General features: G+C 39.5%; 2 protein-coding genes, 1 non-coding gene and 2 pseudogenes across 12 annotated transcripts in view; 2 read left to right on the top strand and 3 right to left on the bottom strand.

The window, feature by feature from the left end:
• The window catches only part of LOC139942899 (rho GTPase-activating protein 5-like), a 91993-nt gene extending 89009 nt beyond the window's left edge, over positions 1 to 2984 (bottom strand). For all 10 annotated transcript variants that reach the window (XM_071939707.1, XM_071939713.1, XM_071939708.1 and 7 more), the window contains exon 1: positions 2837 to 2984. The gene's annotated coding sequence lies outside the window, so the exon portion shown is untranslated. The remainder of the gene's footprint in view (positions 1 to 2836) is intronic.
• A 731-nt stretch (positions 2985 to 3715) lies between these two features.
• Trnar-acg (transfer RNA arginine (anticodon ACG)) lies at positions 3716 to 3788 on the top strand. Its single transcript has one exon. It is a non-coding gene; the product is annotated as a tRNA-Arg (tRNA).
• An 825-nt stretch (positions 3789 to 4613) lies between these two features.
• On the top strand, positions 4614 to 7726 carry LOC139942920 (putative nuclease HARBI1; annotated as a pseudogene).
• Positions 7727 to 9627: 1901 nt separating this feature from the next.
• On the bottom strand, positions 9628 to 11325 carry LOC139942921 (uncharacterized; annotated as a pseudogene).
• A 7443-nt stretch (positions 11326 to 18768) lies between these two features.
• LOC139942756 (G-protein coupled receptor GRL101-like) lies at positions 18769 to 24567 on the bottom strand. Its single transcript, XM_071939547.1, has 5 exons — positions 24550 to 24567; positions 23445 to 23634; positions 22590 to 22596; positions 22131 to 22220; positions 18769 to 19936 (listed from the first exon to the last, which is right to left on the bottom strand). The coding sequence occupies exons 1-5, from the start codon at positions 24565 to 24567 to the stop codon at positions 18769 to 18771; spliced, it is 1473 nt and encodes a 490-aa protein (XP_071795648.1).
• Between the last annotated feature and the right edge of the window lie 2459 nt (positions 24568 to 27026).

The following is a 27026-nucleotide window of genomic DNA, read 5'->3' as shown; positions in this document are numbered from 1 at the left end:
TAGTCATCATTGTACAGCTTTACTTGACAGTTGAAAAGACTTTACTGTACGTGTAGCCTTTAAAAGATAGTTCAGTTTATCACAGTTTTTATTTGTACAAATGATAGGGCCTATGCCTGCAATTCTATTTATGAAAAAAGTGACATTCATCTCCAGAGGGAGCAGCTCTCCATTGCTTGTAAACCAAGTAAGTTTTTGTACGTACAATGTAGTTGTGATAACGTAACCCTCCTCCCGTAACCCTCCTCGCTGACGGTCGGACCGGCCCCTGGGAGGAGGGTTCACTACGTTGTCGCAACTAATTTTTATGCTATTTTGAGTCGGTGAACAATTTCCCCAGTAAAGCAGACCAAAATGCTATGCAAAATTTGTCAGTTACTATTCATTAATCATTATTTGCTACTCAATGACAATATTAGCATTCAATGTACATTAAAGGAACACGTTGCCTTGGATCGGACGAGTTGGTCAAAACAAAAGCGTTTTTAACCGATTTTTATATAATGCATATGGTTGGAAAGATGTTTTAAAAGTAGCATACAATGATCCTCACAAGTTTGCCTCGAAATTGCGTGGTTTTCCTTCTACTGTGCGAACTATCACCGTCGGCCATTTATGGGAGTCAAAATTTTGACCCCCATAAATGGCCGACGTGTTAGTTGACAAGGTAAAAGGAAAACCACGCAATTTCGAGGCATGTTTGTGTGGATCATTGTATTCTACTTTTACAACATCTTTCCACCCATATGCATTTTATAAAAAACGGTTACAAACGTTTTTCAAAGACCAACTCGACCGATCCAAGGCAACGTGTTCCTTTAAGATATGTTCATTCGAAAACATTTTGCACATTATAGCAAAATAGCTGGATTAGGCCTAAATCGTCTTGTGAGTAAATTACCTTGTGTCATTTGGCCTGTCGTCCACAAGGGAGAACATGCCATTTCAGGACATCTCCTTTGTTTGAATGACCTTTTTTAGTTTTTGTGACATGTTGGTTGAGGCATTTAGCCGGGCCCAATTTCATTGGGCTACTTACTTTATAATTTAAAGCAAAGAATCTGCGCTTATGGGAGCAGGGAACTCTGCTGTGCTCGGTCAAGCGCTTTTCACGAGTTAACGGGGAATTTTGGCTTCTTCCCATTAACACGCATACTCCACGTTACTAGGCATTCTACGCTAACTAAGCTAGCGCGAAAATTTGGCATTTGCCCTGCAAGCGGAGAAAGGTAACCATAGGCGCAGAATTTAGTGGTAGGCAGAGCTAGCCATGAAATTGGGATCGGGTCAGCTATGTTTGCAGGGCAGTCAATATGAGCATTTTGGTAACAGACACTTCCTTGGTTTTAAACATAATAGTTGAAGACACTACAACATGATACAGTTTTGTTTTTCAGTTTAGGACTTTTGTGTCCGATCTGCAGTGCATCAACAATCAAGCACCCTTGGCCTTACATTTTACAACCTCGCTTAAAGGAACACGTTGCCTTGGATCGGTCGAGTTGGTCTATAAAAAGCTTTTGTAACAGTTTGTTATAAAATACATATGGGTAGAAAGATGTTGTAAAAGTAGAATACAATGATCCACACAAACATGCCTCTGGCAGCCGATTTCACGAAACGCTAGGATTAACCCTATCTCGAGTTAGGACGAGTAACTCGTCCTAACTTAGGATTAATCTTGAGGTCTGCATGCTACAGTGCAGGGTTGGGTCTCTTCCTAAGTCCTAAGATTAATCTTAAGTTAGGAAGAGTTTAGTGAAATCGACGGCTGGAGAGTTATCAACTGAAATGTTGTCAGGTCAGGCATCTTCAGTAATTTGGCCAAAAGTTTTAGAGATTGCAACCGGGACAACTGACAAAATGTAGAGTCCTAGTCCATACCGAAGGGCGAAGCCCAGTTCATACTTCCTTCAATACAAATTTTGACAGCTGAAATGTGTTCAACTCCTGCGAAACATTCGCCGCTACGGGGAACACCTGTGACCTGCTGAGCACCCACACACGTAAAAATTCACATCGCATTCAGACAGAGAGGAAGTCTGAACCAGGCTTCACACACAGTCACTCACACACACAGAGAAGATTCGACAGAGCAACAATGACATTAGTTGCGATATCGTAACCCTCCTGCCGACGGCAGGAGGGTTACGTTATCGCAACTACAATGACATAAAGTGTAAATTTTTCACTGCAGTTTCACTCTCTCCTCTCCAGAAATTTACATTTCACAGTGCCAAAACAATTGGCAAATTATGCTGGCCTGCCTACATGTACCTTTATTAAATTTATTGCTGCTTCGCGGCCAAGTAAAAAGTCCAATCATCATCAGGAAGTGAGAGATGATATTTCAAATAGAATTTTGTTGGGATTGCTAAAAATTAGTTGTTTTTGCTTGTGTATGTGGTGTCCTTCCCCATGCATATAACATTCACAATTCGCATATAACATTCATCAATCACCAGCCACATTTTGAACTCACTCAGTCAGGTTCTGACATGTCTAAACTGAACTGTTTAAAAAACATAGTTTTTAAACTACTTTTATATTATCATACAAACTCATCACAATCACATAATGAATGAGCGAAATAGACTGCAAAAGGAACAGGATCACCGTGTAAAATGAAAGTATTGGTTGAAGTTTGTAAGTTGCATTTATAAACACCAACATCATGACCAAAAGGCAAAGCCCACCATCACACCATACGAAATCAATGATAAGTCACCCCCCAAAAAACACAAGAAACTCTACACCAAATCAAACATTTAAATTTACCCGTTTTGATTGTAAACAGTTCTATTTTACGAAACTGAAAGAATAATGTGATACTTACAAAATAATATGTCCGCCCAGCTCAGCGGTAGTTTATGTTACTTAGGAAGAAACAGCCATCAGGAAGTAAAATCCAGCATAGATTTTTATTTCAGCAGAGACCAAAATACAACGTTATATTGCATTTCGGTCAATTTTAACTGGTTTCCTGTATGTACGCACTATATACTCTTACCAGAGCGCGGGACACCAGCGATGCTGTTCCGAACGCCATTTTTAACGTGTGTGGTGTGTGAATAGGCAGGCTACTTGAGTTTAGCTGTGAAGTGCACCCGAAAACCACGCCCAAATCTCGATTATTCCTCAAATGTTCCCTTTCACCATTCAGATAATAGGTCCTAGATTTATGAATTATAGCTGGTGATTTTTATGAAAGGATAGTCTTTCATCTGTTTCAAATCCAACTAATTCTATATTTTGAAGTTAGGCAAGGGAAAATTCACTGACTTCCGCATAATGTTCGAAAAATATGAAACGGCCATTTTGATTAGTCAACTAAACTGGATTTTATCAGACCGTAAAATGTAGCTATTACCCTTTCTTTTGACGACAAGAGATAATGATTTGTACACAATTTCGTTATTTGGGTAAATAACATTGTATTTTGTGACCAAAAATGTGTTTTGTAAAGTAAATAAATTGTAATTTAACTATCTGGAAAGTGTCACACATCTGAGTGGCCAATCAACGGAAGACGGGACATGATGGTAACAAAAAATTGACGAAAATCATATCTTTACTCAAACATTGAAGCAGTTATCATCTAAATCGGTTATTTAAATCATTTGCATCATAACTAAGGATGAAATGTATTTAACAAAATGTAATATTATTATTTAAATATCTATAAATAATTGTTTACGCTCATTCTAATTCAACCGGTCTTGTGGCCCAATGGATAAGGCATCTGACTACGAATCAGGGGATTCCAGGTTCGAGTCCTGGCAAGATCGAATAGTACTTTTATTATTTTTTAATAAATGCTTGTTTTTATTCAGCATTAATTCGTAACTTGTTACTCTTTTTTTTTTTTTTTTTTAATTTCAGAACATGCTTTTTTTAATCATCTTCCACCTATGCTTAAGTCCAGTAGACTTGCAGGCGCCAGCACGACTCTCCGTGCACTGCCTGCGTGAAAAATGCATACGGCAAACTGTGCGTACAAACTTCTTCTGATAGCGCCCTCTTGTGAATCATCCTCCTCTCCCACATGAATAAGACGGCCTCAGGTCGACCTTGCGTGCGTCAACGCAAAACAAGTCGACGACTGACTTTTCTGGATCACACTGCGACTCGGAGCTAAGACCATCGGGAACTCTTCAGTCGGCGATTATTTACGACCGAACTGCGATGATTGACAATCTCAGACAGTCGCCGCTCGAAAAAAATAAACAGTCGCGCAAGAGTAGAACAATCTTCAACTTGTACGACGTAATCCCGATGGTCGGGAACCAATCGCAGGCAGAACATTTCTCAGTTGCATATTAATTTGTCTGCGCGTTGCCGACGGTTTGATGGTGGCGCGTAAGAGAATCGTAGGTCGACCTGGGGCCGATTTCACTAAACTTTAAATCAATCGCAAACAGCCAATATCCATCGCAAATCAAGAAATCAGTCGCAAGTTTGCGACGGATTTTAAAACTGATTTCACTAAAGTCGGACGTTTTGAAATCGATCGCAAGCCCGTCGCAAGCCCGTCGCAAGTCTTGCGAATTTGCGATTGATTTTTGCGGGCGCTCTTGAGTAGACACAAAACTCAAATCCATCGTAAATTCAAAATGGCGTTGCATCTGCTGTACGTTAACAATGCTCGTGTTCTCCAAAGAGAACGGATTTTCCGAGACAGAACGAATCCTCTAGATGACTACAACGACAAAAGGATGCATAAGTATTATCGGTTTACGAGAAATGGGGTGATGCGGGTGATAGACATCTTAGAGCCATTTTTACAGCCCGAAACGCAACGGAGCCATGCGATCCCGGCAAATGTGCAAGTGTTCGTCACACTTCGCTTTTACGCAACGGGGTGTTTCTACTCGACAACTTCTGCACACCATGGGATCTCCGAAGCAAGTGTATGTAGGATCGTCCACAGAGTGACTGATATCTTGGTGGTGATGAGAGGCGATTATATTAAATGGCCTGCAGCAGCAGCGGATGTTGCAAAAACCCAGTGGGGGTTTCACAACCTCTGTGGGTTCCCGGGGGTGGTTGGTGCAGTGGATTGCACACACGTTCCCCTCGACGCCTGCCCACTATAAGGACAAAACGAATTTACATAATATGTAAATAGGAAGGGTGTACACAGCCTAAATGTCCAGCTGATAGTGACACCAGCTATAGAATCAACAACGTTGTCGCGAACTGGCCTGGGTCAGTTCACGACAGCCGGATCCTCACCCGCAGCGAAATTGCCCAGATGTTCAGAAGAGGAGATCTTCAGGGCATTCTCCTGGGAGACTCCGGCTACCCGCAACTGGAGTGGCTGATGACCCCCTTCCGGCAACCAGCAACTGCCAGAGAACGAAACTATACACTGCAAATTTGTTGGTCAAAAAATGTGTTGGGTAATTGCATTACTAATTAGTTGGTTACAAATAATGGCAGTTGGTTAATGTGTTGGGCATGGGTAAATGCATTACTAATTTGTTGGTCACAAACAATGGCAGTTGGTTAAACAAAATCGTTGCCCAACATGCTTGGGCTGAGTTGACCAAAATGTTGGTTAACTGGATGGGTCAGTTTAGAATTTTTGTAGTTGGGCAAAGATTTGCCCGAGAAGTTGGTCAAAATTATCACAATAACCAATAGTGTTGGGCATGGGTAATTGCATTACTAATTTGTTGGTTACAAATGATGGCAGTTGGTTAAACAAAATCGTTGCCCAACATGCTTGGGCAGAGTTGACCAAAATGTTGGTTAACTGGATGGGTCAGTTCAGAATTTTTGTAGTTGGGCAAAGATTTGCCCGAGAAGTTGGTCAATATTATCACAATAACCAATAGTGTTGGGCATGGGTAATTGCATTACTAATTTGTTGGTTACAAATGATGGCAGTTGGTTAAACAAAATCGTTGCCCAACATGCTTGGGCAGAGTTGACAAAATTATTGGTTAACTGGTTGGGTCAATTGAGAATAATCGTAGTTGGGCAAAGATTTGCCCGAGAAGTTGGTCAAAATTATCACAATAACCAATAGTGTTGGGCACAAAGCTTCTGGCTGTTGGGCAAAGCTCCCGGGATTCTCAAGTGTTTTGCTCCGAGACTGTCACAAATTTATTATCACATTAACCAATGTGTTGGGCACAAAATTTCGGTCAGTGTTGGGCAAAGTTCCTGGGATTCACATCACGAGTGCGCGTCTTGGACACGTGTTCCTGATATTGCATAACATCCATGTGCACACACACACCCACCCTATCCACACAAGCATCATGGCAGGCGGCGACGAGGAAGTTGGCAAGATTCTGTTAGATTGGGGGATGAAACCTTTAATTGTTACATATGATCTAGAGTTACTTGTGTTGCATTGTGTGGTATTGCATTGTATTGGGAATCTTCAGATGTTGAATTTATGCTGAATAAATTCAATTGACAAACTCCAAGATATTGTTTATTTGCAGCTTATTATTAACAAATAATTGGTTTTATACCCAACAATTGAGTAAGGGAGCAACCCAATAAATAATCCATCATTGCTACTTTTATTGGGTAACAAACTTGGCCCAACACGGTTGCCCAACGTTGGTTCAAATATCAACTAACTACATTATTGGGTAACATTTTACCCAACCAGTTGGGTAACAAACTTGCCCAACTCTTGGTCAAATGTTATCACCCAAACCTGGGGTAATTGATTTGACCAATTTATTTTGCCAAACTGTTAACCCAACTGTTGAATACAGTTTATTGCCCAAACTGTTGGTTCAATGGATTTGACCAACTTGTTGTGTCAAACTGTTTACCCAACTATAGGATACAGTTTATTGCCCAAACTGTTGGTTAAACTAATTTGACCAACTTGTTGTGTCAAACTGTTTACCCAACTATTGGATACAATTTATTGCCCAAACTGTTGGTTAAACTGATTTGACCAACTTGTTTCGTTAAACTGTCTACCCAACTATTGGATATAAGTTTTTGCCCAACCACTGTTGGTTAAGACATGCCAAATAATGTAGTCAGTTGATATTTGAACCAACGTTGGGCACAAAAGTTGGGCAAATTTTGACCAACGAGATTTGCAGTGTACAACGAGTAAGTCCTAAGATTTTATGGGATTTTAGGCCTATTTTCAACGTCATGTCAGTGGGAATGAGTTGATCAACCCGTCCTTAAACCGTAACGTGACAACAAAAAACAATCAAAATGCCGGGTGGAATAATAGGCCTCTACTTCCATGGGGGTACGTAGGCCTACGTTTTCGTTGCAGCAGACTACGTTTCTTGTTAAAGCCTTCTTGAAAAAAGCAGTGTGGAGGTAGTTTTCCCCTTAAAAAAGACTAAAAGTTTGTTATACTTTTACTCCCTGCAATGTCTAATTTTGCAGTGCTCATCGTCATGGCAGAGTCGTCATTGAGCAGACGAATGAGCAAATCAAAATGAAATTCCCATGTCTGCGAAAGGGGTTACGTGTGGCCCCCGAAAAAGCCTGCAAAGTCATCGTTGCCTGTGCCGTCCTTTTCAACATCTCCAAGATACTCAGCGAGCCGTATCTGGGACGACAGAGGCAACTTGAGATTATTGACATCGCAGACAACGATGACCAAGGCCCACAGACGTCCACCTTGGAAACGCCGCAAGAGCTAGGATGGTTAACACTTTCTTTTAGTAATGATTGGTATTGGCATTTTTATCCATGTATAGTCCCCATTTTAATTATTGGGTCGTAGAAAGAGTGTTACGGCAGTTTATATCTTTCTTTGCAATGACCTTTTATTCATGTAAGAGACGAAGACATGCACGTGTGGTGATGTGTTCATTTGAATTTAGTGTGGGATGACGGAAGTGCGCGAAATACTGTAATATTCAGTGTAAGAAATCTGTGAAATTTGGTCGTCGAAGTTGCGAGAGAATAATGAAAAGAAAGCACCCTTGTTGCACAAATTCGAACTTTCAATAAATGTTTATGATTTATTAATAGATTGGTCCATTTTACAACCGTTTTGAAATCCTTCCCAATAGAGTGCACACACACGCTATAGATTATACCAATATTCATATCCTACACCGTATAATAAACCTACACAACTGGCCACGTAAAGATTATTTTCAACTGCACAATACTATTAAACAAAATAATAAAAGGCCTGAAAGTTGCAGAGTCTCAGGATAAATGTGGATGCCCTCACCATTAACGGTGGAATAACATTTATAAAGCAGGTTCATTTGTAACAGTTTTTGTTTCACTTTTGTGGTATTTAAAGGCAACCTTCCTTGAAATCGGTTTCACCTTTAAAAAAAGAAATCTTTTAAAAATCTTTTTAAAGGCAGTGGACACTATTGGTCATTACTAAAAATAATTGTCAGCATAAAACCTCACTTGGTAACGAGTAATGAGGAGATGTTGATAGTATAAAACATTGTGAGAAACGGCTCCCTCTGAAGTGACGAAGTTTTCGAGAAAGAAGTAATTTTACACAAATTTGATTTCGAGACCGCAAGTTTAGAATTTGAGGTCTCGAAATCAAGCATCTGAAAGCACACAACTCCATGTGACAAGGGCGTTATTTTATGCATATGTTGAGATACACCAAGTGAGAAGACTGGATTTTGACAATTACCAATAATGTCCACTGTCTTTAAAGATATCTTTTCTGGAGAACAAAGTAAGAATCGGGTGTACGATCCCAGCCGAAAAGAGGAGGATGTAGATTTAGTTTTGTATCCCTTTGTTCAAACCAATCGGTTAAGTTACCTTCATGGTTAGATTAGATAAGTTTTCCCCTTGCTACGCAAACAAAGCAATAAAACGAGAAGTGGTCGATTGTGTTGTCCCTTGAAACTGAAACATGACTTTTTTTTGCTGACGAAATGGGGGATTTATCCATTGATTTGAATTGCTTTAGCCTAGAAAAGTAAGATTGATTCGTAAAATCTAGAGCATGTTTTTGCACAATTTGGAGGAAATTTTTCTAAAGCAATTTTCGGACTATACTGAGAATTTTAAGCTGTAAGTTCGAGAAATACCCCAAAATGCATGTTAAAAATGAACCTGATTGTATAGGTTTTCTCGGTCAATTTCGGAAAATGAGCAGCTTAATGAAAATGAGCAATTTAATTTTTGTTATCCATTATTTTTCGGGGACCATGGTTAACTGACAAAGACCTGATACTGTATTGTGTTTGAATGGGTTTTAAAAATGTTTTTCTTGGTTTGTTTTGTAAGTATTTTGCCAACCACAATCTGTTTGCGTGTCAGACAGCTTGGCTTATTATGTTCAAGTGCCAACAAATGAACCGCATGCCCTTAACATTCGTAAGGAAACAAAAAGTAAATCTAGCGTTTTTTAGATTGCACAAATTCAAGAATTGACTGTCCCAAATTAAAACTGAATGACACGCCTCACAGAAACTCCGACGAATTTGAATACAGCTTCATTAAATTGAATGATTGTTTTGTTAAATCAAATAACGCAAAAGTACATTTTGACTATAGTAATATAAACATAAATCGAATGACCCTTTTCAGTAGCATTCGTTTTCGCGCGAAATTGATTAGGCTGGTGGTTAATTTAGCTGCTCATTTCCCGAAATTAATCGAGAAAACATATACTAGAATAAACAATCAAAATTATTGCTCTGACATGGAATTAAACACAGCGACAGCAGCGGAGCTGCTGGAGAACGCTCTCTGCAGGGTCGCATTGATTTCCCGCAGGACCTCGATGGTCTCCTTCTGATACTCGAAGGACTGTCTCTTGAGTTGCATTTTTTCTTTTGTCAAAGAAACAACTTCCCTGTTCATGCCTAAAAGATCAACCTCCTTGTTGCCGGGCCCCTTCTTTTTGCCTGTCGTCTTCTTTGGCTGGTTGTGTTTCTTGGGGTGTTTCTTTAGGGTTGGAGTGGGTTAGAACCTCCTGTGGTTGGGACTGAAAGTATACATCAGAAATATAAACACATCAGGTTTGGTATTGTTTGTCAAACAAATTTCAGCAAAATTAATGAATGTCACTTCTGAACTGCTGCTAATGTGAGCGTGCATCCATTATGTTAGTGCAACTTACATCGGTTTCAGTGTCCGTTTCCGTTTCTGTTTCGCAAGTTCGTTTTAGGGGCCGTGATGACATAATGCCACTCGTTGAAGGGCGATTATGTTCTTGCGTTGGTGGTGCAAGCTGGAAATAATAAGCCAAAAAGAAATCCAAGATAAACACATTCTGTTAAATGGATAACAACTATATAGGTTTTGGTAGATTTGTCAAAGTCATGTCCTCATGGAAATGTTTCTGTGACGTGCTATCGTGTCATCACTTTACACTCTAGACCACTCACCCATGTTCCCCATATAGGCACGGACAGATTATAAACCACCCCATTTTGAATTAATAGTATATATGGTCCAATGCACATAGCTGCCGAGAATCGTTGATTGAAACAGTGATTTATCGAGTAACTTTAAGAGTTATAAACTGTCCTCATTATTATGTCTTAAGTTGTACCTGGGGAATTGTTTCACATGCCCCATTCGGCATCACTCCGTCGACAACTTCGTCTGGCATGCAATCTAGCACGAGCTCGTGCAAAGGGTTTGCATGTGGCTGTGGTCCTCCACCTTAATACAATCGATAGATAGATCAATTATTGAATGACTACAAAAAAAACCAAAACAATTTACAGCATATAGGAACTAGGCCCGGCACCTGACACTTAAAATGCTGCACCATACATAGCAAAGTAATTGCACTTTATGCTCTCGTTTGATTTTCTCAAGTCGATACTTAATTTTGGAAGTTGCGGCCACTTGAAGTCAGTGTATAAATCTTTGCCTCACCCTTTGCTTTAATGAATGCAGACTGATCAATAACAATAGCTAAAAAAAAAAGAAGTGTGACACATGTGATCTTTTGGCAAAGGAAAATGTTACTTTACAAATTCGCCCAACATGCTTTGAAAATATAATAGTCAACCAAAATGAATACCACATACCCGTAACTCCCTTTCCATCTCGCTTATTTTTGTACACCTTTGCTCTGTAGCATAAATCTTGCCATTTTTGCGGGTGGTTTGCCAGTCCCTGACCATTCCTCCACCAGCAGCTCGAACCTGTTCTGTGGCAGCTTGCCAGGATTTTCTCTTTGTCGATTCCACCCCTGCACCGCCACCAGAACCAAACAGGGCTGCCTGGTTGTCACGACAAAATAAGGACAGAGCTTTACTCTAAAACTCCTGCCATCGAGGTGTCTTCTGAGACTGCAAAATGTATAAGAAATAAATGAAATCAAATGTAAACCCAAAAACGATGATTAGTTTGGTAGTGGGTGTGGCAGGAGATTCTGCTGTCCGCCCACCCCCCCCCCCGAAAAACTTTATTTGCATTATTGTTATTCCCATTCATAAATGCCCTTTTGTTAAAAAAAAACGTAAACAAATACAGTTATAGACACTTTAACACTTAAAAATTTGAGGTTTGAAATATTTTTTCCCAAAACTTTGTGAAGAATATGTTCGAGGCGCGTGGGTTGTGTGTACGCGCGCGCTTAGATTACGCGCTGATAGCTATGATTTGCGCGTTCCGCGTGATAATCTTGCGCGCCCAACACGCGGAAGCCAGCTCAGTGTGCATAAACAGAGCTCCAGTGTGCATTAACAAAAGGTTTATGCACATCCACGTGACGCGCTCTCCACCAATAGGAGTAGAGAAAATGTCTGGGGTATTTATGAATATTGGGTAATATACAGACAGTGCATGGATTTGTTTGTAAATGTTATGTAAGCGAATATTAATATTTCCTGTCCATGGTGCATCTTTTTCCCATAAATGGGTGACCATTCATTATTCGGCAGACCATATCAATCTGCATACATTTTGGACACAGGTTGGGTCTTTTTGGGCAAACAAATCCGACTCACATGACAAAGCCATGTCATGTGGACAGCTATGCACCCCCCCCCCCCCCCACTGGGGTCCTATCAAAATATAGGTTTCGCTAGGCTAGTTATGTGTACATTTTGAACGTGGACAAGAATAAAAGGAAATGTTTCTGATATATCTTGCCACTACTTTTTCATTCGTGAGGGAATAAAATAAACATCTTTCTATCGAAAACTTACCTTAAGTTTTAATAATTGTAAAAAAAGAGTGAAAAAGTGGTGGCATGATTCATGAACTTGAACTTGTTTGAAGGTAAATTGAAACAGAAATCTTCCCAGTCAAGTCTGCCAGTTACAATTTTCTGTAGACTAGGTTTCAAATAGTAGAATGCCAGTTGTAATGAAACTTGAAAGCAAATAATTACAACAATCCGAACTTGCCTTTTTTTATCAACACAAAGTCGTTTTTGTGAATGAATTTTTACCGAAAACCATGAGAAATATGTAGTTTAGCCCAGACTTAACACTTCCGTGCCCCTTTTATAGATTTTTCATGTAAATTTAATGAGTTGACGGCACGAAAATCGAATAACCTACATCGCAGGAGGATCAACTTCCTCTCGACATTCACATCATGTGCTAGTTGCGATAACGTAACCCTCCTGCCGTAGGCGGAGCCGGAGGGTTACGAGTCGCTTCAATCGAAAAACGGCGAAATATTTTAGTCAACAGATTTGCTCATTTTTTACCACTTTAAAAACACTTTAATGACACAAATTCTATGAACACGAACGTAATCCTCAATGTCTAATGAATAAGATTCAAAAACACAATTGAGAAAATATTTTGAAAAAAAGGACAAAAACTTACCAGATTCCGGGAGCGAAACAGTCACAAATTTCCCAGGTTCTATTTTTGAACCTGTCGCTGGTTACCATGCGCAGCCCCAAGCGCTGAACCCAACCGCAGGTACCAGCCGACCGAGCCGCAGCCGAGTTTGACTAAACCATTCTGTAAAAGGGGTGTTACAAGGGGTGCTGCAGTGCGGCAGTGCTTTAAGTGAGTGAACAGCTGGCATAGTAAACGGACAGCGCACACGCACTGCCGCGCTGCCTTATAACACCCCTTTTACAGAATGGTTTAGTCTAACAGCAATGAACATCGGGAAGTCACAAAATGGCGAAGCGACAGGTTCAAAATAGAACCTGGGACTGTTTCGCTCCGGGATCTGGTAAGTTTTTGTACTTTAGTTCAAAATACTTTCTCAATAGTGTGTTGAATGTTATTCATTAGATATTGAGGATTAAGGTCGTGTTCTTAGAATTTAAGTCATGATTTTCGAAAGGGGAAAAAATTGAGCAAATCTGTTGACTAGCTGTTGAAATTGTACGTGTTTGACCATTTCGTCGTTTTTCGATTGAAGCGACTCGTAACCCTCCGGCTACGCCGTCGGCAGGAGGGTTACGTTATCGCAACTAATCATGTGCAGCAACTTTCCACTTCTGCAAATGGCTCCGTATGTTTTGTGTGCATTGACGAAGATGCACGGTATTGCTCTCTCGCGGATAAGAGGGATATACACCACTCTCGATGTCTTTGCAATGCTCAAGATTATAAAAATCACACTGCAGCGATACAGCCGCCATATCCATGGTTGACATGTTGACATCGCTTGCGACTGGGGGGGTTGCAATGCAATGTGGGGCGCCCTCTTGCGGTACTTCGCGCTAACTGGGTGGGCGGTTCTGGACGTTCCACTTCCATTATCACGGTCGTTGCTGCAAACAAAACTCTCCCATCCACCTCAATACACAAAACCTGCAAAAACTTATGTATCATCTTTGTTGATGTATTTGTTTAATGTTATAATAACATCCTATTCAAGACGTGAATTAAAAGCCAGCAATAATTTACTCAGGACTGAATGTAGGTTTGATACAGATACTTATGAACTTTTCCATCTTTGTTGACCCTTGGCAATCAAATCAAGAAGCGCTGGCAATGTTTTTATTTTTTATTATTGTAGTTGGATATCTAAACTATATTTCCACCAAGTTTGTTGACACTCAGCCTTGCACCAATTAAGTTATGGTTAACTGCGTATATGGCTTATTTCCTTAGTAGAACTGTCAAGTGTTTTCCTAATGCCTAGATAAATATCTAAAGTAAAAATTGTCACACATTTTTTTTATTATTTCATCGTGAAGAGGACGATGAGCTCTTTCTTTTGATGTATAAGTCGACCAAAATTGATACAGTTTAATGGAATTAACGGGGCTCTAACAGTACGCCAGAAACACTAAAACTCCACGGAAGTGTAAATTTTGCGCTGAAACTAGTTGGTGCCCGTACTCGGCCACTGTGAGATTTTTGAGCGAGCTGCTCCACCAGGTGTTATGGTCCCAGGTGGGAATCAAATAGCCAAGATTTGAGTTTAAATGGCTGACCCCCACCTTGTCGATTTTTCAAGATTTTGCATGGTCTTCTCGTAAACGAACACTTAACTGACTGTCCCATGAAGTTGAAGGTTTCTATGGAGTGTGTGGTATTGGTAAAAAAAAAAAAAAAACATGTTAAGCGTCCACGCCCACTTCCTTTTAGAGGCCGCCTCCTTTTTTTTCTCCTTTTTTTTTATGAAAAAGGTTATTTTAAACGATCTCAGCTAAATTAATCTGAATGTCTTGTCTGAAGGTCTTGACCAAAATATTTCATTTATGTATTGTGTTTGAGCAGTAGAAAATAACAATGAATATTTGACATTTTAAAAAGAATGGCGGCCATCTTGAAAAAAAAAAAAAAAAGCCCCTCCTTCCTTTTTTGAGAAACCCGGACGCTAAACATGTTTCTTTTTTTACTCGGCCGAACCCCGTTCCCTCCCCATTGACTCTCTGCAGGACTCTCGACAAAGTATTTGTTGATGTTGTCAACTTGTTTGGTCTTATGGTGATGTTAATAATCTCTGGCCAAGTGATGTCTATCCTTGTTAGCTTTGGATCCCATTTCAATTGGAAAATTTTCCCGGAAAGTCTCAAATTAAAGTTTTATAATATATCGACATTTGAAAATTTGGGAAATGTTGATGTAAATATTTCCCTGATTATTATTTAATGTCAGACAACACTGTGGTTCATCAAAGTATACTGTTCACAACGTCGAGAACAAACATGGTCTTTTCAGAGCTAACTCTCCTTCAAATAAGGACTTAAATATTCTCGAACAAGACGTTTACGATTCAATTTTTAGAGAAACAAGTTAGTAAAAACGTTGAGATCACTCTTTTCAGAACTAAGAAGTCTCCCGAAATCAGAGAAATCTACTCCGCGGTTGTAGAATGGCAAGACACTTCTCTAAAGAACAAAACACATGGGGTTACCGTTAATCAAACAAAATGTACATTAATACCTCACCATGCAATGCATCAAATCCAGTAAAATAATTAAGCTGATCCCACATCGAATGTTTTTGTGAACCGGCAAATGCCGTGTAATTTAATCAACGTCGGTGTTGTTAAATAAGATTATTATTTTTAAGACTAAAGACGTGTAGAGATAAGACGTGAGCAAACCTTGTGGTCGTTCTTTCTTTCATTCACAACAATAACATTAAAGGAACACGTTGCCTTGGATCGGTCGAGTTGGTCTTTGAAAAGTATTGAAACCGATTGTTTTGAAATGCATATGGTTAGATAGTTAATTTAAAAGTAGATTATAATGATCCACACAAACATGCCTTGGAATTTCACGGTTTTCCTTTTACGTCGCAACGAAACGGTCGGCCATTTATGGGAGTCAATTTTTTGACTCCCATAAATGGCCGACCGTGTTAACCATATATGCATTTTATAAAAACGGTTACAAACGCTTTTTATAGACCAACTCGTCCGATCCAAGGCAGCGTGTTCCTTTAAGTAAACATTGTAAAGTCTGTGAGACAGCCCGGTTTGCTTAAAGCCATTTGACCCTTTCGGTAAACAGTATTGTACAAGGCCCACACTTCGTGTGTCACAACTTCTATATAAAATAACAAACCTGTGAAAATTTAGGCACAATCGTTCATCGGACTCGGGAGAAAATAACGGGAAAACCCACCCTTGTATCCGCCTTCGGCCTCGGGAAATAGGTCGCTCTTCTGGTCACTCAAAGTCCCTTGTGGGAATAGACGCATACTAGTTACCTCGTTGCCAGTCAATATGTGTATAATAATTAATTAAATATCAACTGTAACATCAAATCAATCGACTGATTAAGGAGAATAATTTAAAAATATTCGTGGTATACACGTACACAAAATGTTTTAAATCAAATTTGATTTATGCAATATTTTACAATAAACCTCTGGCGTAGCCCACGAGTTTCAAAGTGTGACATCAGATTTTTTGATAATATACATCCAAGTGCTTGAACATGGTCATTATGACATCACACTGAGGCTCGTGATTAACATCACACAGATCTGCCTTGAGCCTACGCCCATAATAAACTTTGACCTATCATTAATTTCACATTAAGGTATCAATTTAAAAAGTTTTGTAAAAGAGAAAAATCAGAATTAGCTGTTGCAAAACTGCTTACCAACTATTGGCTTACAGAAACAAATTAATTCAAAATGTCATATTAATATGAGGTGACATTGAATTAGCTGTTGGAAACTGCTTACCAACTAATTTTACCTGTGGTGCAAACTTAAAAGGTCTTGTAAGAGAGAAAAAATGAATTAGCTATTTCCAACTTCTAAATTGACCTACATGTATATGGTACACCATTAAAAAGTATCACATTATGAGAGAAAACTGAATGAGAGGTTGCAAACTGCTTACCAACTAAATTGACCTTGGTACACATTTAAAGGGTCCTGTAAAAGAGAACAAATTAATTGAATTAGCTGTTTCAAACTGCTAAATTGACCTATATGGTACATAATTAAAAAAAAGTCTCATAATAATGAGAGAAAACTGAACGAGAGGTTGCAAACTGCTTACCAACTAAATTGACCTTGGTACACATTTAAAGGGTCCTGTAAAAGAGAACAAATTAATTGAATTAGCTGTTTCAAACTGCTAAATTGACCTATATGGTACATAATTAAAAAAAGTCTCATAATAATGAGAAAACTGAATGAGAGGTTGCAAACTGCTTACCAACTAAATTGACCTATGGTATAAATTAAAAAAGTTTTGTAAAAGAGGAACAAAATTGACTTAGCTGTTTCAAACTGCTAAATTGACCTATATGGTACACATTTAAAAAGTCTCGTAATATGAGAGAAAACTGAATGAGAGGTTGCAAACTGCTTACCAACTAAATTGACCTATGGTATAAATTTAAAAAGTTTTGTAAAAGAGGAACAAAATTGACTTAGCTGTTTCAAACTGCTAAATTGACCTATATGGTACACATTTAAAAAGTCTCGTAATATGAGAGAAAACTGAATGAGAGGTTGCAAACTGCTTACCAACTAAATTGACCTATGGTATAAATTAAAAAAGTTTTGTAAAAGAAGAACAAAATTGACTTAGCTGTTTCAAACTGCTAAATTGACCTATATGGTACACATTTAAAAAGTATCGTAATATGAGAGAAAACTGAATGAGAGGTTTTGCAAACTGCTTACCAACTAAATTGACCTATGGAATAAGTTTAAAAAGTCTTGTAAAAGAGGAAAAAATTCACTTAGCTGTTTCAAACTGCTACATTGACCTATATGGTACACATTTAAAAAGTCTCGTAATATGAGAGAAAACTGAATGAGAGGTTTTGCAAACTGCTTACCAACTAAATTGACCTATGGTATAAATTTAAAAAGTCTTGTAAAAGAGAACAAAATAAATTAGCTGTTTGAAACTGCTAAATTTTTGACCTGTATGGTACACATTTAAAAAGTCTCGTAATATGAGAGAAAACTTAATGAGATGTTTTGCAAACTGCTTACCAACTAAATTGACCTATGGTATAAATTTAAATGGTCTTGTAAAAGAGAGAAAAAATAAATTAGCTGTTTCAAACTGCTAAATTGACCTATATGGTACACACTAAAGTCTCATAATATGAGAGAAAACTGAATGAGAGGTTGCAAACTGCTACAAACTAAACTGACATTGGTACAGATTTGAAAAGTCTTTTAAATGACAAAAACAAATATTTAGCTGTCGTGTGAATAACTGAAGTTTAAACCCTTTTTGCGTTAGTTAGCAATGGCTAATTGTTTGTTTTGATCACCCTTCTTATACAAAATAGGAAAAGTCTTTTTTTTCTTGACAAATAAACACGCTTGAGAAACATAATTTAAAATTGTGTGGAAAAGGCAAGGTCGTTTACCCGCCGGAATTGTTTACAGTATAGAATGTCCGATGTCTCCAGGGTAATCCCCATTGACTTGGAACATAAAAAAAAATGAGCCTTGGTCTTTCGTGTAGTAATGATATCATTTTGGACAATAATCTGATCCCACGCGAGCAAATATTAACAGGTGTGCCCCGGGAATGGTAAAATTAAATCTCTAGACCACCTGAAAGACTGTCTGATTGATGTTGGTTAGTTTATTTCTCGTTTTATGACAAGTACCTTGTAAACAGCATTGCTAGTTGTCAAATAGCAGGGTTGAAATTAAACCATAATTATTTTATAAAAGAAACAAACACCTTGTCACACGAAGTTGTGTGCTTTCAATTAATGCTTGATTTCGAGATCTCAAATTCGAAATCTGAGGTCTCGAAATCAAATTTGCGGAAAATTACTTCTTTCTCGAAAACTACGTTACTTCAGAAGGAGCCGTTTCTCACAATGTTTTATACTCCCAACCTCTCTCCATTACTCGTTACCAAGTAAGGTTGTATTACCAATAGTGTCCACAGTCTTTAAAATTAAATCATTGTTTGTAAACTGTATATAAATCGTTGTTGTTATTACTGACTGTTTTCAGAGGCGCGGGTTTCTAGTGTCTCAGTGGATTTTGTTATTTTCATCTCCACCTTCGGTTCGGGTTTCTTTGTGTTGCTCTGTCCTGTTATTTTAGAGTAGAAAGTGTAGAGGTACGGGTTTAGCGAGGAGTTTATTGGGAGTATGAACACAACGATCCAGGCGTACATATCAGGACCAATTTCTACAATCTTAGCCTGGGATAGAATCCCCATAATGATCACAGGCATCCAACAAGCGAAGTCAGTACCGACTATAAGAGCCATTTTTATCGCCATCTTAACTTCCCTCTGTCGGTGAGCAGTTACCTTCACCAGCTTAGATGAGCGTTTAACCTTCACGAAGATTGCTATGTAGCAGCTCAACACAACGATAAAACAAAACAAATTGACGCCAAGGAACAAGACGATTGAGTAGATCCAAGCCGGTTCTCTTGCATCAGGTACCGGTATAGCGATTGAACCTGAACCAAACACACTACTGATGGAGTTCTCTACAAATGAATAACTAGACACCTTAGTTATCAGGGGGAGACCAATGCACACATCAGACAAACCGTAGACATTTGAATCACTATCACCACTGAACACAGTCGGGATAATACTAACACATGCAGATACTAACCATAATATGACCACAATAACTTTGCATATCTTTCCTCTGATGGTAACACGGCTGAAGGGAAATACAATGCTTAAAAAACAGTCCAGACTGATCAATGTGACAAAAAATACCGATGCTTCACTAGACATCACTGATACTACCCCAGCAATCTTGCAAACCACACTAGACCGCCATTCCTTCGCAACCCTGGAATAACTCATACCCAACAATATATCAGCAATAGCAATGATCAACATATACACCCCCATCATCAAGTCAGATATAGCTAAATTAAGAACCAAGAATGAGTGCGTCTCATTCTCGCCTAATTCTTTGCCCCGTCTACATCTCCAGATGATGACCACCAAGTTGCCGATGAGGGCGCTCAACCCGAGAATCCACAAAGACGCTCGTAGTGGATCATTACGCATCAGACTACCGCAGATGTGTAGCGGTGGTTGCAACTCAGTCGTTGTACATTTAGAGTAATCAAACTCTTTCGATGGTACTTCTTCATCAAATTTACAGCACAGGCGGTAGTCATCGACGTATCTAGAATACAATTGATTTGTAGATTTGTGTTAAATTCAGTAATTTAAACAAAATATAAATACGGGTGTGCTCTGAATAACCCCAAGAAACTGTATACTTTAGGAGACTTGAAAACGCTAGGTGGCAGCAGACTCACAATGTGAATAACCATTATTGTCGCTGCTCTGAGCAACCGCACACTACTGAGATTTACCTGGAATAGCTGCTGTCACATAGTGTCCCCAAATTACCATTGTGTTTAAAGCGCCTTCTGCAAGGGAGTTTAACAATTAAAACTACTTGAAATACACCAGATATGAAGGAAGGTTCCATATTCACAAGGGAATGGTGTTGGAAAGCACAAAACCTAACACAGGATGGCAAAATACCTTGGAGACTGTTACAAAGAACAGATGGATCCACTAATCACTGGGTTTACATCTGGGCCTAATTTCATGGAGCTGATTAACGGTCGACTTTGTGCTTAACGGGCGCTTAGAAAATTAATTTGTAATTTCATGGCCTTGTTTAGCAAGTTTAGTTTTTTTGCTGAAAGCGGTAAACAAGCAAAAAGGGTCATTAAAGCCCCAATTTTCTGCTTAAGCACCCTGTTTAAGCACAGCGCATAGTGCAACATCATTGCAATAATTTGCTATGGCGGCGCAGCGGTGTGTATTTTACGTGTGGGCATGTCTACGCATTCAAACCGAGGACTTGGAGAAGGTTATAACAAAAGGGATCCGGGAAAAAGTCACACCGAGGACGTCCTCAATTTGATTTCGTGTACAAAACCAATGGGGACGTCTGAAAAATAAACTATGTCCAAACAATGGTAGAACAAAGAGAAGTCCTCGGTTTACACCATAAACACAGCTGTGTGTGTGTGTGTGTGTGATGCTAGGAACTGGGCCAGCGCCAGTTGGTGCCAGTTTGCGCCAATGCAATTTACTGTGGCGCCTAGTGTCGCCAATAAGGTGCCTAGTGGCGCGTAGTGGCTCAAACTGCCTCCCAACTGGCTCGTGGTGGCCCGTAATTTGAATGTGGCGGCAAGAACATTTCAAAATGTTTGAAATTTTCGTCGCGCCACTTGCATCGAGCAATCAGCGCCAAGTGGCACCAAATGGCACGAACATATCGCCCTTTGGCGCAAACAATCCGCCTATTGGAATCCACTGGAATGTTGCGCCAATGAGATTTCGCACCACATGGCGCCAACAGGGTGAATTTTGGAATGAAATGGTTGTGTAATGGCGCGAACTGGCGCAACATTTTGGAGCAAGCCGGGTGGCATTTGGCGCACGCCATATGGCATCCAGTTTATTCCACTTGGCGACACATGCCGAGCGGACATTAATTCGGCGCCACAGCGAGCCACTACGCGTCAATCACATAATTTTTGGCGCGAACTGGCACCAACTGGCGCTGGTCCAGTGGACTCCTAGCATCAGGTAGGTGAAGCGAAGTAAACTTCTGTCTTAAATGTTTCAGAAATGTTGTACAATGTATCTTCTTCTTGTCTAGTCCCAAGTTAGTGTGTAACCTTTCAATGGGCGCTTTGAACTATTACAAATAATACATATCAGACAGAGAAGGTGATGATTTGTTTTTCGTCGCCACTCTGCATATATTTCATCCGCCATTTCGTCAGCACTTTCTTCTTTTTTGATCAAGCAAACGATCTAAAATGCTGCGCGCATTTAAGCTAGCAACCGCTAGTAGGTTTATACGCTCAATAAAATTGTACTGCTACAGTAAGAAAAAAGACATTGCTTACCGTTAGCGGCTCAATGAAATTCACAATTTTGTGCACAAAATGTGTGATGGAAATGTGTGTTTCACCCCTCCAAAAAGACCCCTTGTCATTGCTTGGTTCAAAGTGAATACATTTAAAATTATGATTCATCTAAAAACGCGTTTTAGGGAGAAAAGAAGAAAAATAAAAAAACAACGAACAACGAACCAACAAACAAACAAACATTCAAAGAAAACAAAAAAGCAAACACAAAGCCACACACACTCACTGGTTCACTTTCCCAAAAAGGAGTCAGCTGAAGTTAAACTACTAGCAAAAAAAACCTCACAAGCCTAAGTCTAAACAAAATACCACCCCAAACAGCCAAACAAAACACAGACTAGAGCAAGAAATTACGCACAGGCTCCTAATAAAATATTTAACCGGAACAGAATAAATAGGGAAATTAAGTATCAGACTTACAATATTTCCAGACTGTGCAGACCTTTAAGAGCCCCCGTATCGATATTCAATGTAGATCTTTCATTGGTCCATTTACCTCGGATCAAATAACTATAACCAAAATAAAGTTTAATATCATTCAGAGTTAATTGAGAGCAAGGGCAAAACTGATGGTGATTTGCATTGTGACACAACACTTTGCTTTAATAGCAATAAGGACTGATTCGCAGTTAAGATCAGTCTTAACTCTTTGTAACGTCGGCCATGTGCTGCCAATTTTTCATTGGTATAACATCTAATAACTTGTAGGCTATTGTTTGACTTCAAACAGCATGTTTTGACTTACAGTTTTATCAAGTTGCTCAACGAGTTGAAAGCTCCACTATTTATTGAGAGTAATGGATTATCCATAACCAACCTATTGGAGAGACATTAAAACAAATTAAATCAAACTTTATTCCCCTTCTACGCTTGGCTTACAAACAACCTGTTGGAGAGTAATTAAAAGAGGATTAATTGGAACTGTGTTTGCTCTTTTTGATAAGAAGGACTATTTTGGAATTTGGTTGACTTGATCTTTTGATTGAACCCTTGAAAGTATTGAAGTTCTATGCATCCTTCAACAAATAGACGTTCAATAGTTAAATTTCTAACATTGGAACAACTAAAGATCATAACATTGCCACTAAAAGTGAATTTTGCTCTCTTTTTTTTTACGGATTGTTGTTACCGGTTTCAAGGATTGGCAAATCTTTCCATAGTCAACTTTGTTTTGTTCCAATCGTGAACTACTCTCATGTAAATACCTAACAAGACAAAGCTAACTTCTTTAGCCGATTTTTCCCCACTCTTGCAGCAGAGTTTTGTTAGTTTTAAAAAATTGTCAATATTTTTCAGTTCGTAAAGACACGAAATTGATGATATTCGTTTAAAACCACGCATTACAATAATGCAGACCGAAACGCTATGCATTAGGGCAGACCATGCATTCATGCCAAGGCATTTTCCCCACACTAAGGAATTGTCCACGCAAATCAAAGGGGAAATCACCGTAGACCTTGGACCAGTGCGCGTTGAATTGGGTAAACCAGATAAGCTAATCATATAATGGAGGAAGTCATTAACTGCTAAACTGATAATTTTGCTATTAAACCAAGCTTAAATCCAACTAAATGCTGGGTTTAATGGCACCAATTGAATTAGTATGTTTTGTATTTATCTGTTTTTTGTAAGTTCTATTGGTGTTTTCATCATCATCATCATCATCATTGCCATCGCAATCGCCATCTTCATCGTCATCGTCATCGTCATCGTCACCGTCACCGTCACCGTCACCATCACCGTCACCGCCATTGTCATTATCATGATCATCGTCGTCACCGTCACCGTCACCATCACCGTCATGATCATCATGATCATGATCATCATCATCACCATCAACATCACTATCAACATCGTAATCGGAATCGTCATTGTCGTCACCGTCACCATCACTGTCAAATTCACCATCATTGTCATCGTCATCCTCATCATGATCATGATCATCATCATCATCATCATCATCATGACGATCATCATCATCATCATCATCATCATCATCATCATCATCATCATCATCATCATCATCATCATCATCATCATCATCATCATCAGCATCATCATCATCATCATCATCATCATCATCATCATCATCATCATCATCATCATCATCATCATCATCATCATCATCATCATCACCATCATCAATAATAACCGCCACCGCCACCGCCACCGCCACTGCCACCGTCATCACCATCATCATAAATACCATGTTTTTGTTTGCTTACAATGTTCTCAAGTTGAGAAGATCCTCGAAGATATCACTCTGAAGCCTCGAAATATTATTCAGTGAGAGGTCCCTGGATTCGTGAACAAAAAGAAATAATCTGCATATTGGGTTTTAATATATAAGTGATATTTTGGACTATTTGTTTCTCCTGCTAATCGGTGTTTTCTTTACCTTCTGATGAAGCACGTGTACTGTAGCTGTCCCAGCAAAACACCAATAAGTCCTTAACTCTTTCAATTTTATTTTATAACCCCATCCTTCCAGGCAGTCAAATGTCAATGCATTTTACATCATTTACATCTGTGTAGTGTTTGTAATATTTCAGTTTGTTAGATAAATATTGCAAGCTAACTGGGCCATTACTGAAAACATCTTCATATAATAACAGTTTTTGAAACATTAACATTTAATTTTACAAATAACTTACAGGAAAGTGAGATTAAAGAGTCCGTTGAATGTGCCGGCGTTGAAGTCTCGTAAGCTGTTGTTTGTCAGAACTCTAATTTGATAAAATCAAAAAATAAACACCAGCTGAATATTATTCGAAACATTATACCGAAGTTTTTTGTGAGGTGAAATTGGGTTTTTATCCCAACCCAATTGTACGCTTACATACATAATCACAGACATGATACAACTAAGAATAGTCGAATTATAAATAAAGTAGTACTTTTGCAGGTACAACAATTGTATACGACTTTGTTGAGATAAGTGTAAATGACTGTATCTGGAATTTGATTACCAAACTTGTATTTATTTATTTATTTATTTATTTATTTGTTTGTTTGTTTGCTTGCTTGCTTGCTTGCTTGCTTGCTTGCTTGCTTGCTTGCTTGCTTGCTTGCTTGCTTGCTTGCTTGCTTGCTTGCTTGCTTGCTTGCTTGTTTGCTTGCTTGCTTGCTTGCTTGCTTGCTTGCTTGCTTGCTTGCTTGCTTGCTTGCTTGCTTGCTTGCTTGCTTGCTTGCTTGCTTGCTTGCTTGCTTGCTTGCTTGCTTGCTTGCTTGCTTGCTTGCTTGCTTGCTTGCTTGCTTGCTTGCTTGCTTGCTTGCTTGCTTGCTTGCTTGCTTGCTTGCTTGCTTGCTTGCTTGCTTGCTTGCTTGCTTGCTTGCTTGCTTGCTTGCTTGCTTGCTTGCTTGCTTGCTTGCTTGCTTGCTTGCTTGCTTGCTTGCTTGCTTGCTTGCTTGCTTGCTTGCTTGCTTGCTTGCTTGCTTGCTTGCTTGCTTGCTTGCTTGCTTGCTTGCTTGCTTGCTTGCTTGCTTGCTTGCTTGCTTGCTTGCTTGCTTGCTTGCTTGCTTGCTTGCTTGCTTGCTTGCTTGCTTGCTTGCTTGCTTGCTTGCTTGCTTGCTTGCTTGCTTGCTTGCTTGCTTGCTTGCTTGCTTGCTTGCTTGCTTGCTTGCTTGCTTGCTTGCTTGCTTGCTTGCTTGTTTGTTTGTTTGTTTGTTTGTTTGTTTGTTTGTTTGTTTGTTTGTTTGTTTGTTTGTTTGTTTGTTTGTTTGTTTGTTTGTTTGTTTGTTTATTTATTTATTTATTTATTTTTTTTTTTTAGTGGGGGGGGGGGGGGTTCAGAGCCACACAGAGTTTCCAAAACTGCATGCCAGGCATCAACGGCACCACCAGAACAATTTTCTCGTATGGTTCTTCTTAAACAAAGGATTGCATGTGTTTGGTCATGATGCTAAGATACGTAGAAATAGTTGTATGCTTGGTAGGGTTCCCTCAGCTCACACAACCAAAAAACGTTCTTGAAACTGACGCCCTCTTAGAAAATGTAAAATTGGTTCAGACTGTACTCCAAACTCGTATGGTAACTTTGTGTGCCTGTTGGATGAGAGGGAACTCGTTGAAGGGTTAAAAATCAAAGTTCAAGCTGTTTAAATTCCAACCCTTTTCAAACACAAGCATGGCGTTCTGTTTTGCATTTCGGATGTTTCCATCCGACCAGCAATACAAATTATGTCTAGTTTGGGAAAAAGAAAGCTATTCTGTTAAGCATTAAAATCTGTTAAGGGTCACGAGATTAGGCGAGCAACTTACAGTAATTCCAGGAAAGACAAACTTTTGAAGATTCCAGTATTCAGTTGAATGATGTTTTCATTGGCAAGTTTGCTTTAGGAAAATGAATAAAGAAAACTTTTTGTGAGAGACTTGTCATGGCTCCGAGAAAAACAAAACAATACACAACAACAGCAACCGCAACATCATTAGCGACAGCAACAGCAACAAAAATAACAAAAACAACAAACACTTTAACAACACAACGACAACGACAACGTTAACGACAACGATGATAACGACAACGACAATGGCTGCGGCAGCGGCAACGATGACAACGACAACCACGACAACGGCAGCGGCAGCGGCAGTGGCAGCGGCAACGGCAACGGCAGCGGCAGTGGCAACGGCAACGGCAGCGGCAGTGACAGTGGCAGCGGCAGCGGCAGCGGCAGCGGCAGCGGCAACGGTATCAGCAGTGGCAGCGGCAGCGACAGTGGCAACGGCAGCGACAACGGCAGCGGCAGCGACAGTGGCAACGGCAGCGACAACGGCAGCGGCAGTGGCAGCGACAACGGCAGAGGCAACGGCAGCGGCAGTGGCAGCGGCAACGACAGTGGCAACGGCAGCGACAACGGCAGCGGCAGTGGCAGCGACAACGGCAACGGCAACGGCAATAGCAACAACATTTAAAAAAAATAAAAAATTAAATAACAACAACAACAATAAGAACAGCAACAGAAACAAATGTTACCCTCAAAAACTACACATTAAGAAGAGAAGCAATTATAACGTGTTGGCAAATAATGAACAAAGTGGTCAATAACACAAGCAAGGGTATATCTTTACTGTTTGTGTACTTACAGGTGTGTCGTTCTTCTAACAATGTCACCTACAGTCTCCTGATTCCATCCCGAGTTGCACTGACTGACATATCCATCAACAGAGACATTACAGGAACACATTGTCGGACATCGGTCAGCTTTGTCATTATAAAAACAGAATAAGCGGAAACAATCCTGCCTTGATTTGTTTGTATAAAGGGATGAAAAGTTCTTAGAACAAACCGAGTAACTTTGATGCAATTACTTTTTCAC

The sequence above is a fragment of the Asterias amurensis genome, chromosome 10 (genome assembly GCF_032118995.1).
Source record: "Asterias amurensis chromosome 10, ASM3211899v1".
Classification (NCBI taxonomy): Eukaryota; Metazoa; Echinodermata; class Asteroidea; order Forcipulatida; family Asteriidae; genus Asterias; species Asterias amurensis.
The sequence above is the reverse complement of the archived record's forward strand: the minus strand, read 5'-3'. Positions and strand labels throughout refer to the sequence as shown.

What these genes read in the sequence shown, in the direction of transcription:
- LOC139942756 (XM_071939547.1), bottom strand. An exon ending in CTGCACAGTCTGGAAATATT is followed by an intron (nt 19,937 to 22,130) that starts GTAAGTCTGATA and finishes ATTGTATTCTAG; the next exon opens with ATACGTCGATGACTACCGCC.